Source organism: Cicer arietinum, chromosome 6 (genome assembly GCF_000331145.2).
Source record: "Cicer arietinum cultivar CDC Frontier isolate Library 1 chromosome 6, Cicar.CDCFrontier_v2.0, whole genome shotgun sequence".
NCBI lineage: Eukaryota > Viridiplantae > Streptophyta > Magnoliopsida > Fabales > Fabaceae > Cicer > Cicer arietinum.
This window is the reverse complement of record NC_021165.2, coordinates 14793548-14809755: the sequence shown is the minus strand read 5'-3', so window position 1 is coordinate 14809755 and position 16208 is coordinate 14793548. Positions and strand designations below refer to the sequence as shown.

At 26.9% G+C, this 16208-nt stretch overlaps 2 protein-coding genes across 3 annotated transcripts in view; both read left to right on the top strand.

The window, feature by feature from the left end:
- LOC101507105 (uncharacterized) overlaps positions 1-550 on the top strand; it is a 5564-nt gene extending 5014 nt beyond the window's left edge. Inside the window, exon 13 of the mRNA XM_004504919.4 lies at positions 192-550. Within this exon, the coding sequence (XP_004504976.1) occupies positions 192-301 (110 nt within the window). The 3' untranslated portion in view covers positions 302-550. The remainder of the gene's footprint in view (positions 1-191) is intronic.
- Positions 551-12707: 12157 nt separating this feature from the next.
- LOC101506545 (F-box protein At1g61340) lies at positions 12708-14057 on the top strand. Of its 2 annotated transcripts, XM_004504918.4 has the most exons (4): positions 12708-12841; positions 12924-13200; positions 13300-13374; positions 13492-14057. In XM_004504918.4, the coding sequence occupies exons 2-4, from the start codon at positions 13003-13005 to the stop codon at positions 13684-13686; spliced, it is 468 nt and encodes a 155-aa protein (XP_004504975.1). In that variant the 5' UTR covers positions 12708-12841; positions 12924-13002; the 3' UTR covers positions 13687-14057. The 2 variants fall into 2 exon arrangements, with proteins under 2 accessions (XP_004504975.1, XP_004504974.1); XM_004504917.4 differs by having other exon boundaries at positions 12747-13200.
- Positions 14058-16208: the final 2151 nt, after the last annotated feature.

Here is a 16208-nt window from a genome sequence, read left to right as displayed (position 1 = left end):
TTCAGCAGTTTTATTTCATCTTTGTTTAGGATCAATATTGACATGATATTACCCCAGTTTAACAGCCATAGCCTAATTTTGTACTACTAGTATCTTTAAACTACATATAGATGTTCTGACAAAACAAAACATATAGTGGTACAGGTTTTACTGGAGTATATTATTAATAATATTGGTTTTGTTTAATGTAGGTCGTGAAAACTGTGTCTCTGTTTGGAGTTTCTATTATGATTCAAAGATGGATGACTTCAAGGACGATGGCAGTTTCAATAATCAGGCTGGAAATGGATCCTTTGACTAAAGTTCTTTAATGTTTTTGCAGTCACCTTGTACGAGTCCTGTAAAACAATGTTTCATTTTAATGCAGCTGATGATCAAAATGGGTCATTGTCTAGTTGTTCATTGTTTGACAACAAGCTGATCTAAGTTTTGCATATATGATATAATTCATTCTTGTAAATTTCTAAGTGGAGAATGGACTGTGAAGTTCAGCTCGTCAGTTTGTTGGGTGATATTTGCCGCTCTTCTTTATGGGGAATGCACGTTCAAGCCTCTTCATTTTTTCAGTTTTTTACTAGATTTAAGTTTCTGGGAGTATAAAATACACTACCGATTCTTACCATCCGGTACTGTATTTGGGGGAGGAAGCAAAATACGAGAGCATGTGAGCATCACTTTTCACAAACCAAAGTTTCAAATAAATAAATTTAGGGCATCTCCAACGGGAGTGAAAATGAGTTCGTCCGCCAGCGTGTAATAACTTAACTTCCAAGTGTTTTTTGTGGGATCACCGTTGGAGTTGTGCCAAGGTGTCATCAGGTACTGTGAGGAAGGAACGGTGTTTCCAGCAGTTATTTTTTTTTTTTTTATCTACTTTCACAATTTAATAATAATATAATTATAACTGCTACCTTTTATTAATTTATTAATAATAATAAATTTATCTTTTTTTATTAATTTATAGCCGTTAATTTTTTTTTAATTTATTAATAATAATAAAAATAATATATAGCTGTTAACTTCTTTTTAAATTAATTTTTTATTTTAAATTATTATTTTAATTTTAATTTTAAATTAAAATAATATATAATAATATTAATTGGAATATTTAAATTAATATTTTAAGTTATAGTAAAATTGAATATAAATAAAATATTAATGTATAAATTAAAGTTATGAGATATAATATGGTTTTTTAAAAGTTAAACGGTAAAAAAGAAATGAGTTGATTTAGAGTGATGTGACATAATAGAACTTATTTAAATGGATTAGTTCACCGTTGGAGAAATGTTATTGTAGATGCTCTAAATACTCTTTTTTTTTCTTTCAAATGTTAGTCTGGATCTTATCACTTTAATAGCACATTATAGTTTGGATCTTTAGTGAGGGAAAATAATTTATAATATTTCTCCAAAAAAATTAGATGATGTGGTATAATAGAAAGTCCAGATGTTAACGTATAAAGGTAGAGATGTGGGGTAGAGAGTGCTTTCCCTTCTTCGTGCCACAATATGAACTCCGTCTCCATCCCTATTCCCATCCTCGAGGAGATTTTCTCAACACAAATTTTTCTTCATCTTCTTAAAAAATATTGAAAAGCAAAATATTTCTAGATTATAATAAAAGTAGAGTTATTTCATTTGTGAGATATTAAAATAAATAATTTAATAATTTTTCAAATTTGGTGTTTAATATCTAGTTCTTGATAATTGAATTTTAATTTTTTAATTCATGCACTATCACTCTTTATTTTTCTCAAGTATTATTTAATATTCTCATTTATGGTAATAATAATTAATGATATTGTCAAAATTTATGGCACCTTAACTCTTCCCTATATGAAAAAGAATGTACAAATTTTTAATGAAACATTTCACATTTTCATTTTAACGTTTATAATATACACTTATCTTTATTTATTACTCATTCCACATATTTCTTTGATCACGATCTTACATTATCTTTTGATATCATTTTCTTAATTTTATAAGACTTTCATTTTATTGTATAAAAAATATTTTATCTGCCTCATAATAATTGATCCATTTGAAAAAAGAATTGTTCTAAAATGAATAAAGATATTTTATTTATTTTTAAAGAAAAAAATGAACACACATTTTTTTTATATTAAAAATAAAATAGACGTTAAGAATAAAATGTTGGCGTTGCTAATTTATTTGCAATAAGTTGTTGCAAAATAGGATGAAGTTGATTGCAAAATAGGATGAAATTAATTTATTTTCAATAGATTGCAAATTAAAAGGGAGTTGTTAAAATATTATAACACATTGTTGTTTTTTTTTTGCACGTCTAGTGCATGAACTTTGATCTATATTTTTTTCCATTTAATGTTCATATATTTAGTTTTATTATATTTTATTTATTAATTTAACTTTTTTTTAAATGTACGATATTTTTTGTATATAAGTTTTAAAATAGGGTATATTAATTTTTTTTTTGAAAAAGAGATATAATATAAAAATATCCAATGAATGATCCTTTCAATTTCTAAGATATATTTCTTCAATTGTACTATTTAATTAATACTACTTGCATAATTTGAAGTACAATATCTTTCATTATCATTTATGACATTGATGATGCACCATTATCAAATAAAGAAAATTTGATAAAAATGGGGTAACTTTCATTTTTGATAGCTCATTTATGAATAACTTATGAACGTATAATGGTTAAATTAGTACTCTCTTCGGCATAAAATAATTGAGTCATTTAATCATTTAATATATATTAAGAAAAATATATAAATAAAAGAGAATCATATTTTTACCAAATTAATTTTATTAGATATTAGTGTATTATGAATGTCATAAATGTATAATAAAATATATTATATTTAAAATGATACAAATAATATAAATTAAATAATATAATTAAAAAAATACATTTAAAATTAAAAAAATCATTCAATTAAAAAATAGATCAATTAATATAGAACGGAAGAAATAATAGGGTGTTGTTGCAAGTTTAATATGTGATTAATTTCACTCAATAAATTACAGTGTTGTTTTTTTTTTCTTACTCAACTTTGTAGTTCCTGAATAATAAAAATGATCTCTTTCAAGATAATAGGATGTTTTTTCTATTTGTTTAATTTATTTTACGTCAAATCACTTACTGAGTCATGCTACTTTGTCCTTTACAAAATCTAAACATGATTCATTGGAATAGACAAAATGTTTGTGTGAATTTAAAAATTATTAAAGTTTCATATTAGAAAACATCTATACATCGAGTAATTTTCAACTCTATAAATATTAAATTCTCATATTTGATAGGTTTACATATATGTGAGATAACTTTCATCACTATATAAAGAGTATTAAGCTTTTGTGAAAAGTATACTAAAGTTAGATACAATTATCAAATTTCTTTCTTCTCCTTCTTCTACTTGATGCACTTCCAAATCACTTCTCCATTTTTCTTCACGTCCTTTCATTTTTTTAGAGTGATCCTAATACTATTGTCCTTTCGGTTTTAGAGTGGTTTTTGTGCCGTAGTCCATTCGATTTATGAGTGATCTTAAGTACCATACTATATTGAAGGTGTAATTCTAGAACAGTCTTTTGCAGGGCTATAGAATACCTAGAATACCGATATAATGTAATTGAGCTATTTTATTCTAGGGACATCGTAGTTGATAGTATGTCTTGCATAAATTTTGACAGTGCCGCAAAACGTCTTAAATAGAGCGATATAGTCCACGACACAATCCAGTAATATATTTGGTGGTTGAAAAATATTTTTTCAAAACAATTTTTTGAAATTCAAAAACAACAATTTTAAGACGTTTATTTTTGTGATGTCAACCGAAGAGATCATTGTATTTGGTTCTGTTGCATCTGATTTCAATAAACCATTTCAGTTTGATGAATGTCACTTCAAATGATGACAACAAAAGATCTTATTTTCTTAACTATGAACAAGGTTGCCACTGCTACGAAAGATGACATTTTGGTGGTCACAAAAATAGTTGAACAGACAGAAAATGATAAGAAAGTTACAGAATTAACTAAATTGGAGGATAATGATTATTTTTGTAAGAATAATATTCTTAATGACTTGTTGATGATATGTACGATTACTACAATTCTAGCAATATTGCTAGATGTTTGAGATGCTCTGAAGAAGAAATATAACACCGAAGAAATTGAGGCTAAAAAGTATGTTGTGAGTCGTTATCTCAAGTATTAGATGACTAATGACATGTTTGTGGAGGCTCAATCCCATGAAATTCAAAAAATAGATGAAAATTGTTGTTATTATTGACAAACTATCTCTTGCTTGGAAGGATATCAAAAATTCATTCAAGTATAAAACAAAAGAATTCTCTCTAGAGAGTTTGATAAACCACCTTCGAATTGAGGAAGAATCCCGAAAGCAAAACCAGAAAGATGAAGTACTAGTTGTTTCAAACAACAATAAGAAATTCATTGGTGCAATTCAAAAGCCAACTGACAAACCACTCAAGAATCATAACTGCAATCCAAAGAACAACAAAAAGAATGAGAACTCTCCAAAGGTCCCAACTATGAAGCAACAACCAACTCCTAGAAATGAATATGACTCACCATTCATCTGTTATAAATGTGAGAAAATAGGTCATATAGCACATAAGTGTAGGAACAAGCCAAGTTTTACACAACATGCTAACATGATTGAAGAGTAATTTGTTGCTATGATAAGTGAAATCAATATTGTTGGTGGATCAGATGGATGGTGGATTGACATTAGCACCTTATTCCATGTCTTCTGTGATTGTGCTATGTTTAAAACATACATTGATGTTGAAGATCAGAAAGTGTTGATGAAAGATTCTCACACATCTAATGTTGCTAGTATTGAAGATGTGAAGATGAAGTTCACCTTTGGAAAGACTTTGATTTTGAAGAATGTGATGCACACTTCAAAGATAAGAAACGATACGGTTTTCTTTTAAATAAGGTTAGGTTTACTCAATGTATAATGACAAATTTGTACACCATTTCTTAAAATGACATTATTGTTGGGAAATGGTATGCCACTAATAGCATGTTTAAGTTATATGTTGAAATTAATAAAATGTCTTCTTTTACTTACATGTTGTGTGATTTTAATATTTGACATGTTAGACTCTATCATGTGAACAAACACATTATTTCAAACTTAAGTAACTTAGGTTTGTTTCCAAAGTTATACTTAAATGGTTTTGAAAGATTTTTGTAGACAAGCTAAAATAACAAAGAGTTCACATAAATGAGTAGTTGAAGAATCTGAGCATTTAGATTTAATACATTCTGTTAGATGTGAACTTGATGAGACTTTAACTAGAAATGAGAAATGTTGTTTTATCTCTTTTATTGACGATTAATCTTACTATACTTTTGCATATCTAATTATGAAAAATAAAATTGAAACGCTTGACATGTTTAAGATCTTTGCAACTGGAGGTGAAAATCAATTTAGTAGAAAGACTAAGAGGTTTCATAGTGATAGAAGAATCGAGTATAATTCTAGTTTGTTTAATGAGTTTTATAAACTGTCTGGAATTATACATAAACAATTGCACCATATTCGTCTGAAATGAATGGTAAAGATTAAAGAAAGAATAAAACTCTTACTAAACTAGTTGTTGCTATTATGCTTAACTCCAGTGCTACATCTCATTGGTGGGCGAAAATTTTATTAATTGTTTGCTAGGTTTTGAATAGGGTTACCAAATCTAATAGCAAACATCTCCTTATGATATTTTGAAGAAAAGACAACCCAACTTGTCTTGTCTTATTTTCGAACAGGGGGTTGTTTGGCTTATGTATGAATCCCCGATTTCAAGTCAGTTAAACTCGCTAGTAGGGTTTATGAATGTGTATTCATTTGGTTTGTAGTAAACAAAAAAACGTATAGGTTTTATGACCTAAACGCTAAAGTGATCATAGAGTCAAATAATATTGACTTTTATGAAAATAAATTCCCTTTCAAATTGAGAAATAATGGGGAACTGAAACAAGTCACATTTTAGAGATCAAAAGCACTAAAGGTTATGGACCCGATTTTACGACCTATACTTTAGAAGAGGATCTTGAAAATCTTCAAGAAGCTTTGACGTCTTTGGATGCAGACATATGACAAGAAACTATAAACGATGAGATAAATTCTCTAAAGTCTAACACGACCTTTCATCTAGTAAACTTTCCTTCTGGTTGCAAATCAGTAGGTTATAAATGAATTTTGAAAAAGAAACTAAAACTCAATGAAACTATTGATAAATACAAGGCTTGCCTTGTAGCCAAATGTTTTATACAAAGAGAAATTATAGATTTGTTAGACACTTTTTAACCGGTCACTAGAATTACATCCATTAGGGTACTACTTTCACTTGTTGTTATTCATAATTTGGCGATACTTTAAATGGATGTCAAAACTATTTCTTTAAATGGTGACTTGGAAGAAGAAATTTAAAAGACTAGATATCGTAAGAATTAAGTTCAATGGGTAATAACAAGTCGTGAAGTGATATGAGATGAACATGTTATTATAAATTAGAGAAACATGATTCTTAAAGCGATGATATGATGAGCTAAATATAAACTTTTAATGAGATTTATACTCTATGTGGAGTGGAGTACCTAGCTACATGAGTATTCTTGATAAATTCACCTATGTGAATGTGAAAGTGGTGCTGCTTCCTATGAAAATTTGAGGTAAAATTCCTAGTACATTCACTATAATGAGTTAGACGTGTAAGGTCATTATTGCATAAATTTTTGAGAATACACTCAATAAAAAGATTGTGTGTGAGTTTGATGTCAAAGATAGGGTTAAAGACTTCGACTCACTCTTGTTAATTCTGAACGTTACTTACTATACAAAGGTTCAAGTCGAAAAATATCTTTAATTATGCACAATCTTGTAGAAGCATTTGATGCTATTTCATAATTTTTATTTATTTTTAATTCAAGTGGGGGATTGTTGGAACATAGAGAATATGTTAATGTGTGAATTTAAAAATTATTAAAGTCCAACATGGAAAACTTTCATAAATTTAGTAGCTTTGAGCTCTATAAATACTATAGTCTCACATTAGATAATTTACATATATGAGATAACTTTCATCATTATATAGTACCAAACTTTTATGAAACGTACACCAAAGCTTGATGCAATCCTCAACTTCCTCTTTTCTCCCTCTTCTGTTCACTTCTCCCTTTTTCATTCTGTCAATTTGATATTTTTTAGAGTGCTCATAATATCACCGTCCTTTAATGGCTAAAAATTATTTTTCAAAACAATTTTTTCAAAATTCAAAAACATCACCTACAAATTATAATAAATTGAAAAGGGTAGGCTTTGTTTGAAATGGAAGGAAGATAAGGAAAAACAAAAAAGAAAGGGGAAAGTATTTCTGATGTTGTTTGATCATGTGATTCAATAAAGTGCATGCCAAAATTTAATTAGTTTACTACCTATTGGTATTAATAAAGTGGGTAAAGTAGATAAAGTGCGTTAAAATAGACACAGGGTTTATAAAGTTTGTGTGTATTTGACTGGTTGCGTATTACGAAAGAGGTTCAGGCTTCGGAAAAACTGAGGCGTCAGCACTCAGCAGGCCGATTACGATACCGCATGTGTTACGTAAAAGCTGGTACGCCATTTTTTAATTTTTACTAAAACAGCTACATTCATTTATTCAAATCGAGATAATACAATACAAATTTAATTTCATTAAAACAAAATATTATAAATTTATGAGTTAATTTACAATATTTAAATTAATAATATAAAATTAAAATATAATATATAATATAAAACAACAGTATATCTATAAAATTGGTAAACTCTTGATATAACACTTAAATTCTTAGGAGTTTACGATTTTAAATTACAAAACCGAAGTAAGTACCATGTAAACTCTCTTTTTAGTAAACTCCTTCGAGTTTAAATAAATTATGATAATATTGGTAATAACTTCTGAATTTATTAATGAAAATATGTCAAATAAGATTACTTTTATAATTAATAAAAATGTGAGATTACTTTTATAATATTTAAAAAATTATTTTTATACAACAATATAATTTTTTTAAGGTTAGAAAGCATTCACGATCCCTTAACTTAATTTCAGTTATCATTCTAGTCATTTATCTTTTTTTTTTCTTCCCGATTTGGTCATTTATTTTAATTTTTAAGTAATAATTTAATCTTTTATGTTTTAAAATGTTAACAATGTTATCATTTTTCTTTACAAAAATTCAAAAAATTCATCAAAACTTTCAAACAAAACCCATAAAATTAATTATAATCTTCAGTATAATGCAAATTTTATCAAATTTATAACTTAAATATTTAAATAAACTCATATTTTCATTCTTTATTTAATGAATTTGATGTTGTTGAAGATGAAAATATGAGTTTATTTGAATATTTGATTTATGCATTTAATGAAATTTGCATTATATTGAAGATGATAATTAATTTTATGGATTTTGTTTGAAAATTTTGATGAGCTTTTTAAATTTTTGTAAAAAAAAAAATAATATTGTTGACATTTTAAAACATAAAATATCTAATTGTCACTTAAAATTAAAATAAAGGACCAAATAAAAAAAATAAAAATAAAAAGACTAAAACGTTAACTGAAATTAAGTTAAAGGACTGCAGTTGCTATTTAATTTTTTTTAAACAAATGTTAATAATTAATTAAATTAAAATTTTTTTACCTTCAACACGGTTTGATAAATGGTCCCCTGAGTTTTTCATTTTTTTAACCCTTAACGTAAATTAATTGAGGTACCGAACTCCCATTTATTCTACTATAATGTTTAACCTATTTAAAAATATTTATGCTTGATTATGGATATAAAATATTGAATTATTATTGTTTTAACGATAATATATTTTCTATATTTATCATATATAGGTTAATATTAAGAATACTCATGTCTCTTGATGTATATTATCGACGATGTTAAAGTTATTGATGCGTTCTTATAGAAGTACTCTAAACTAAATATAAGTAAAAATGGATTAGAAAAAAATATATAAACTTTTTTAATATGTTTTTTATTATATTTTATAAAAAGTATATTATTTAAAGCAAGTGTTATTAATGTCATAAATAAAAGACAAAACAAAAGATGCACCGTTAATATAAAATAGGTTTACAATTATATTTAATAAATATTTTGTATTCCACCAAAATTCAAAAAAATTATAATTTTTTTAAAATAAAACCCATAAAATTAATTATCACTCTCGATATGATACAAATCTCATCAAATTCATAACTTAAATCTTTAATAAACTCATATTTTTATCTCTAACAACATCAAATAAAGAATAAAAATATGAGTTTATTTAAAGATTTGAGTTACGAATTTGATAAAATTTGTATTATATCGAAGAATATAATTAATTTTATAGAGTTTTTCTTGAAAATTTTGATAAATTTTTGTAAAAAAAAAAGATAACATTGTTGATATTTTAAAATATTAAATATCAAATTGTCACTTAAAATTAAAATAAATGATCAAATCAGAAACAAAATAAATAAAGAACTAAAACGTTAACTGAAATTAAGTTTGAAGACACGCCGAATACTATTTAACCAAAGTATAAAACATTAACATTATTTATAAAGATTAAAATTGAGAAACAAAATTTATGTGCATCTAAGTAACCCACGAAGATACAATCCTAAGGTTAACTAGTGGGGGTAATGTATTTATTTATATGACAAGAGAAATTGGTTTTTTGAATCTGAAAATGCCATATTCGAAACTTTATGAACGATCGGTGTCACTTCTATAAATAGAAGCTCATGCTATTATTCATACTCCTAACTCAACCTTAGACGACGACTTGATCATGTTAGTTTGATAAAAGAAAAGAAGAAAAAATATTAATGCCTATCAAATGCTTATTTCATCATTATCAATGAAAACATCTATCAAATCCCTATTTCATCGGTAAGGATGTAGATGATCTTGCAGCGATACTTTACCAAACGTATACCATAAAAATACATTCACATAGTTTGAATCTATACATGGTTGAATATCATAAAATTATGAAAAAAATAATGATTTTATTAAAAGATATGTTTAAAATATTTTATTTTTATTTTGGTATGAATGTTCACATTCAATTAATTTAAATAAAAATTGCAAACCGATCAAATAAAACTGAAATTTGTATAAAGCCAAATTTATTGAATGTGTTTTAACTTTCTATAGCAAAAACCTCTCAAATTAAGTTGAATTTTAATATTTTTTAAAATCAAATCAAACTATATAACATATATAAAATTAAATAATTTAGTTTTTATTAATATGAAATATGAGATTCTTTTTTGAGTGATGTTAATAATTTTTTAAAATAATTCTAACAAGTATCCTAAATGCACTAATTAAAAAAAACTAAAAAAAGAAATATTATTTTAAATTCGTGTTTGCCACACACCACTTTAAAAACTTAAATAGTGTTTTTTCAATACAAAAGTTATATTATAATTTTATTTTTAATTTTTTTTACCACTTGAGGTGGTTTTTGGTTTCTTGTTCTAAATTTTAAAAAAATTAAAATCAGTTTTGAGTATGCAATTTTACTTGAATTTTCAATTTTTAGTTATGAATTTCAATTATTAGTTAAGTTTAATTTTTTATTTTATTTGGATTATTCAATACTCAATTTTCATTTTACTTTGTTTCATTATAAATTCATCAAAATATAAAAAATATCAGCACATTAAAATAATCAAAAATAAAAAACTAAAATAATATTAAATTTTAATTAATTTAAAATAATTCAAATATTATAAAATTATAAATTATTTAATTATAATAATTTTGAAAATAGTGGTAGTGAAATATGACTATCATAATGACAATTGCAATAGTCAAATGATACAATTGATAATTAGAGGTGTTAATTTGAATACGATGAACAATTACTATAAAAGTGAATAGTGATGGTGTCGGTGGTAGTTATAGGTCGGTGGTCGTTGGTAGTAATTTTTGAAGAAAATAATTGGTGATAGTTGAAGTTGAATTGTCTATGGTAACAACATGGTGGCGGTTGTCAGAAGTGGATGGCGATGGTAGGTTGAAAGTGGTCGTAGATGATAGTCAGTGATAATGACATAATTAGAGGTGATGACTAAATGTGATGATCGATATAATGGTTGATATTTATTGAAGTTTTTATATTTAAATGATGAGATATAATTTTAAAACAAAGAAAAAAAACTATAAAATTTATTTTTTAATTATAAATTTTTATATTTTTAAAATTAATTAAAAATTAACTCAATTTCATTTTACCTAAGCATATATTTTGGTTTTGAAATGAAAAAAAAAAAAAAGGAAACTCCAAACTAAAACCCGCCATTGTTAGTAAATTTTTTTAATTTCGAGATGAGACACGAGGAAGTAGAGTGTAAAAGCAAACCGCAAACATCCAACACAAAACAGAACAGCCGCCAGCCGACTACTTGGAAATCTCCGTCAAACCACGAAGACTCTTCGTGGACCCCACTTATACGTTTCTTTAATCACTTTCCACCGTTGGTGAAGTCATCCCACACGTTTTCTCCCTCCCAACCAAACCAACTGAACATAGAGATTCCTTGGCTATGATCTAGTGCAGTGAGAGTCCACGATACTCACACGTCCACATACACGGAACGTGTTCCAGAAGTTAACCGACATTGCCGACCAAGCACCACGTCACCGTCCCCTTCCTCTTTTATCGTCTCCCACGTTGCCACGTGTTTTCTTCCAACGGCTAGTTTTTTTAATTTTATTTTAATCTATCACCCCAGAATTTCATTCTTTAACCGCCATTCTGATTGGAACCTTCCCGTAATTTCCTCATTGCTCACGCGTTCTACAAGTATTATTACTCTCCTTTTAAAATTTAAAAGTAACCATAATTTTGTAAGAAAAAACTTAATTGCATTAAGTATTTTTTACTTCGAACTTTCTTTAATTGTTTTTTCTATGGTTTTTAATTTAAAATATTTTTTTATTAAATAAATTTGAAATAGATAGATGATATTCAAGATAGAAAATACTTTATATTCTTTAATGGAAATATTTTTTTATTATAATAAATATAGAGAAAATAAAAAAAATAAAAAAAAGAATCATAATTTATTAAATTAAGAAAAACATATTTTAAGAAAATACATCTAAATTTTTGTAGTCTTAAAATTTTTGTAGTCTTAAAACATAAATTATTTTTGTAGTCTTAAAACATATTATAATAATTTTTGTAGTCTTAAAATTTCCTTAAATATCCATCCAGTCATAAAAGAATTCATAAATTATTTATGCTGAAAATAAAAATCATAAAATATCAAATTTATATTCTGATTTTACCTTAATAAAAATGTACTAAATTGAGAAAAACAATAAATTACGTCGATAAGTAAAATAAAAAATGTTCTCCTTATTTAGTTATATTTAAGTTTGTCAAAAGAAAGCTATATTTAAGTAAAAAAATAGTTATATTTTTATATATTTTTTTTGAAAGAAAAGAGATATTACAAGTTATGCATTATAAAATTATTTATTTGTTTAATATATTATAATTATTTAAAATTTTTGTCAAAGAAATAATATTTGTTTTACATTTCAATGATTTAGAAGTGGAGGGAGTTAAAAATTTAAAATTTTAATCAAAAATTTGAAAACTTAATTTAGTGGGTTTTGCGATTCTATATAAATGGGCTTAGTTTCCCCCCACTAAAGCCTGAAATATCGAGTTTTAATTTCAGTTTTCTCATTCTTCGTTGAACACCATCGCCCGCAACAAACACAAATAGAAACCATTCTTCACTTAGGTTAGTTTTTCCCATAACCTTCATTGCCATCTTTTTGCAACTTTTTTGAACCAATCGCTCATAAACTGTTTTTCATTTTTAGGTATTTTTCAGATAGGAGGATAAATTTGTAAATTAATTAAAGTTTTTGAGCCCGTTGATATTGAGAAACGGTTGCAGATATGACGTTAGGGTTTGAGAGTTATAGTTTTGGTCGAGCACTGAGTAGAAAGAGGATTGTAGTTTCCAACAATGCTGAAGATTCTTCTGTTCAAATTGAATCTGATCCTGTGATTGCTCCATTGAAGAGAATGTGTAGCGATAAATTCACTTTCAATTGTGAAAGGTCTCGCCTTGAAGCCCTTCCTCAGGATCTTCTTGTAAGTATCAATTTCAATTTTAAGAGTTTTCAATATTGATTGTTTATTTAGGTTTCCTGAATTTTATTTATTTAATTTTTTTGTTTGGATTTATTGTAGGTTAGGGTTTTGTGTGGTGTGGATCACGATGATTTGAAACAGCTTTTTAATGTCTCTACAACAATTAGAGAAGCAGTAAGTATCATGATTCAATAATCAATTTGCAAACAAATTTAATTGTTTATTCCATTTTTGTGTTTTTCAATTGGTTGTTCAAGTTTGGTAACTTTTAGGGTTTTTAATGTGTTGCAGAGTGAGATTGCTAAGCAGATGCATTTTGAGTTCAACACACCAAAGAAAAGCACTATTGCTGTTCGTTCACCATTTGAGATTGAAAATGGATTTGATGATATCGAAGCTCCAAACGCGCCATTGTTGTTGAGGAAATCTAAGCCAAGGTTGAATGCCAAGAGTCTTGCTGGCATCTCAGTAGCTTTGTTTCATTGATTTGAGTTAAACCAAAGAGGAGAAGCAGCAAATGATGATGTTGGAACAGTTTTGTTTCTCTTGTTTTTGGTTTTGTTAAGTAAATAGATTTCTCCTGTTGTTCTTGTATATTGATACATTAGAGAAAGGGCTTCTTAGAAGGATCAGGATCTTCAAATCTTTCATTGAAGATTGATTTTGCTTGGTTGTAATCTTTTCTGTACATCTATAGGCAGAATAGAATGTGACAGGGATTCTAGTGAATTTTGTTTGAAGGGATATTATAGGCTTAGGCCCTTCTAATCTGATAAATTTGAGTGTGTACAGATACCAATTGCATACTCTTTTGCTTTCATCATAATAATAAAATAAAATGATTAATGTTTTGTTTCCCCCTTGTGTATGGTAAAATTTTGTTCCTTTCCTTGGTACTTTTATTAATTTTCTTTAGTTTCAAATCTTTGTAATAGATTCATTTTGCTTTGATATAGGTCTTGCAAAAGAAATATACACAGAATGTTTCATAACTCTTTGATTGCGAAATCGTCATTGGTAGCTTACAGTGCCCCACTGTCAAGTGGAATGAAACAATCTGATATGGCATCATCAAACATGGTCCACCAAAATTTGATATACTTGAGTCCGTTTGAACATCTATAGATTTGAAGACTGCAGTGCCATCTTTTCTTACTTTTGATTCAATTTTGGAGGTTAATTAATGAGAAAAATATAATACTCTATCTTAAAATAAATGTCATTCACATTTTTAATACAACTTGAGATGAAGGAAGTATAGTGTACTACATACGTCTATGCGGACTCTTGGAAAACTTAAAGGTGAGGACATCTCTATCATTTCACCACTAGATGCCTTCTATTTCTTCCCATTAGAAGATTACATAAAAAGTTTTTATCAAATACCAGAAAGCAAAAAAACGTAACATGTGAAATCAAAATTCATATTGCTTTATCTTTGGTTCAATCGATGCCATAAGAACTCATGGTTCGTTTTATAGTTTATTACTCTAAAATCGTCTAGTGATAGGACGGCAAACATTGTTATAGGTTCCAATTAACCCAATGATTAACAATTGAATGCTTCATAAGGCATTGTCAACAGTGTTTTTCAGACAGCATTATTTTCAATCCTCTTGAAGTCTGAACTGAGCTAAAAACTGTGCTTATTTAGGGTCAAGAACCTTGTTTCTCCATTGAAACTAGCTTGAAATTAGTGCCTCCACAATTTTATACAATGATAAAAATTCACACAAAAAAAGTGAGAACCCAATTATTTACAAGTAGTATGTTTTATCATCATCAATTTGGAAAGGGGCTATAAAAAGAAAAAAAAATCTTTCAAAATGTAATTTATATTTAGAGACAGGAGTATTATACCATCTCATCAACATAAGAAAATCAATTATGCTTTTGCTTTACAAATACTATGGTGAGTATACTAATAATCAAGTTTCCAACTAAAGAAACCCCTTTTCAAAATTATTGTGCACACTCACATAGAAGGGAACACTTAACCTGATCCAGGATTATTGGTTAGAAAAACTGAATTTTTGTGATTATTTTTCTTTCTTTAATTACTTCCTTTTACATGTTAAACCTATTCCTATTCTATATCAACAATGAGTTTCTGTTAATTAGGGGAGTATGTTCCTCACACGCCACACATGGAAACCTTGATGTATAACTTCAACAAAAGAATAATAATTGAACAAAATGAAATGATTTCAGTTAACCAAAAGCTTACCTAAAATTTTAGGTAATACTATATGGTACTTGTCATTCCCTCGTTAATGGTAATTACAGAAAGTATGGTCATTCTGTTCATTATGATTATCCCAAGTATATTTGTCTATATGTTCATTCATTAAACTTCAAAAAGCTGTAGACAACAAATCTAGATTCAAATGAAAAATGGATTTGGAAGATACTAGTTAATAGTTAATTTATTTAGAATATTCACATTTCTTTAAGAATGCCATGTGGCAAAATCTATTTTGTTTATGAATAACATAATGAGACACAAAAGGACTTCATACTAAAAGGAAAAAAATATACTACTTCCCTGCTTATTATAAATATATATTGCATTCTTCATTTACTAGGATAATTAATACGTTTATTTTATGAGTTAATATTTTTAAAATAATAGTTGTATTTAAATATGTCAAAGTTGACTTTTTATATTTCAACACAAATTAAAAAGAGTAGGTTTGGAATAAATAATATACCTACTAAATATAAAAGATATAAAAGGTGTTTATATTTAGACACATGTTGATGAGTTTAATGGTAAGAATGGTTAAGTTTTTATTCTACAAGGTGGAATTTAGGTTCACAAATTGGATGCATTAACTAATCTATATCTACTATAACATTTAAATGTTGAAGCTCAAGTTATTATACAGCCACACCAACAACCTCTAAATTTCTGCCGCATCAATTAAATTTCTATATCTTTGCTCTAAATTTACATTACATCAATAAATTTTATCTCTATTCTGTTTTCATCACTCAATCCTATTGAT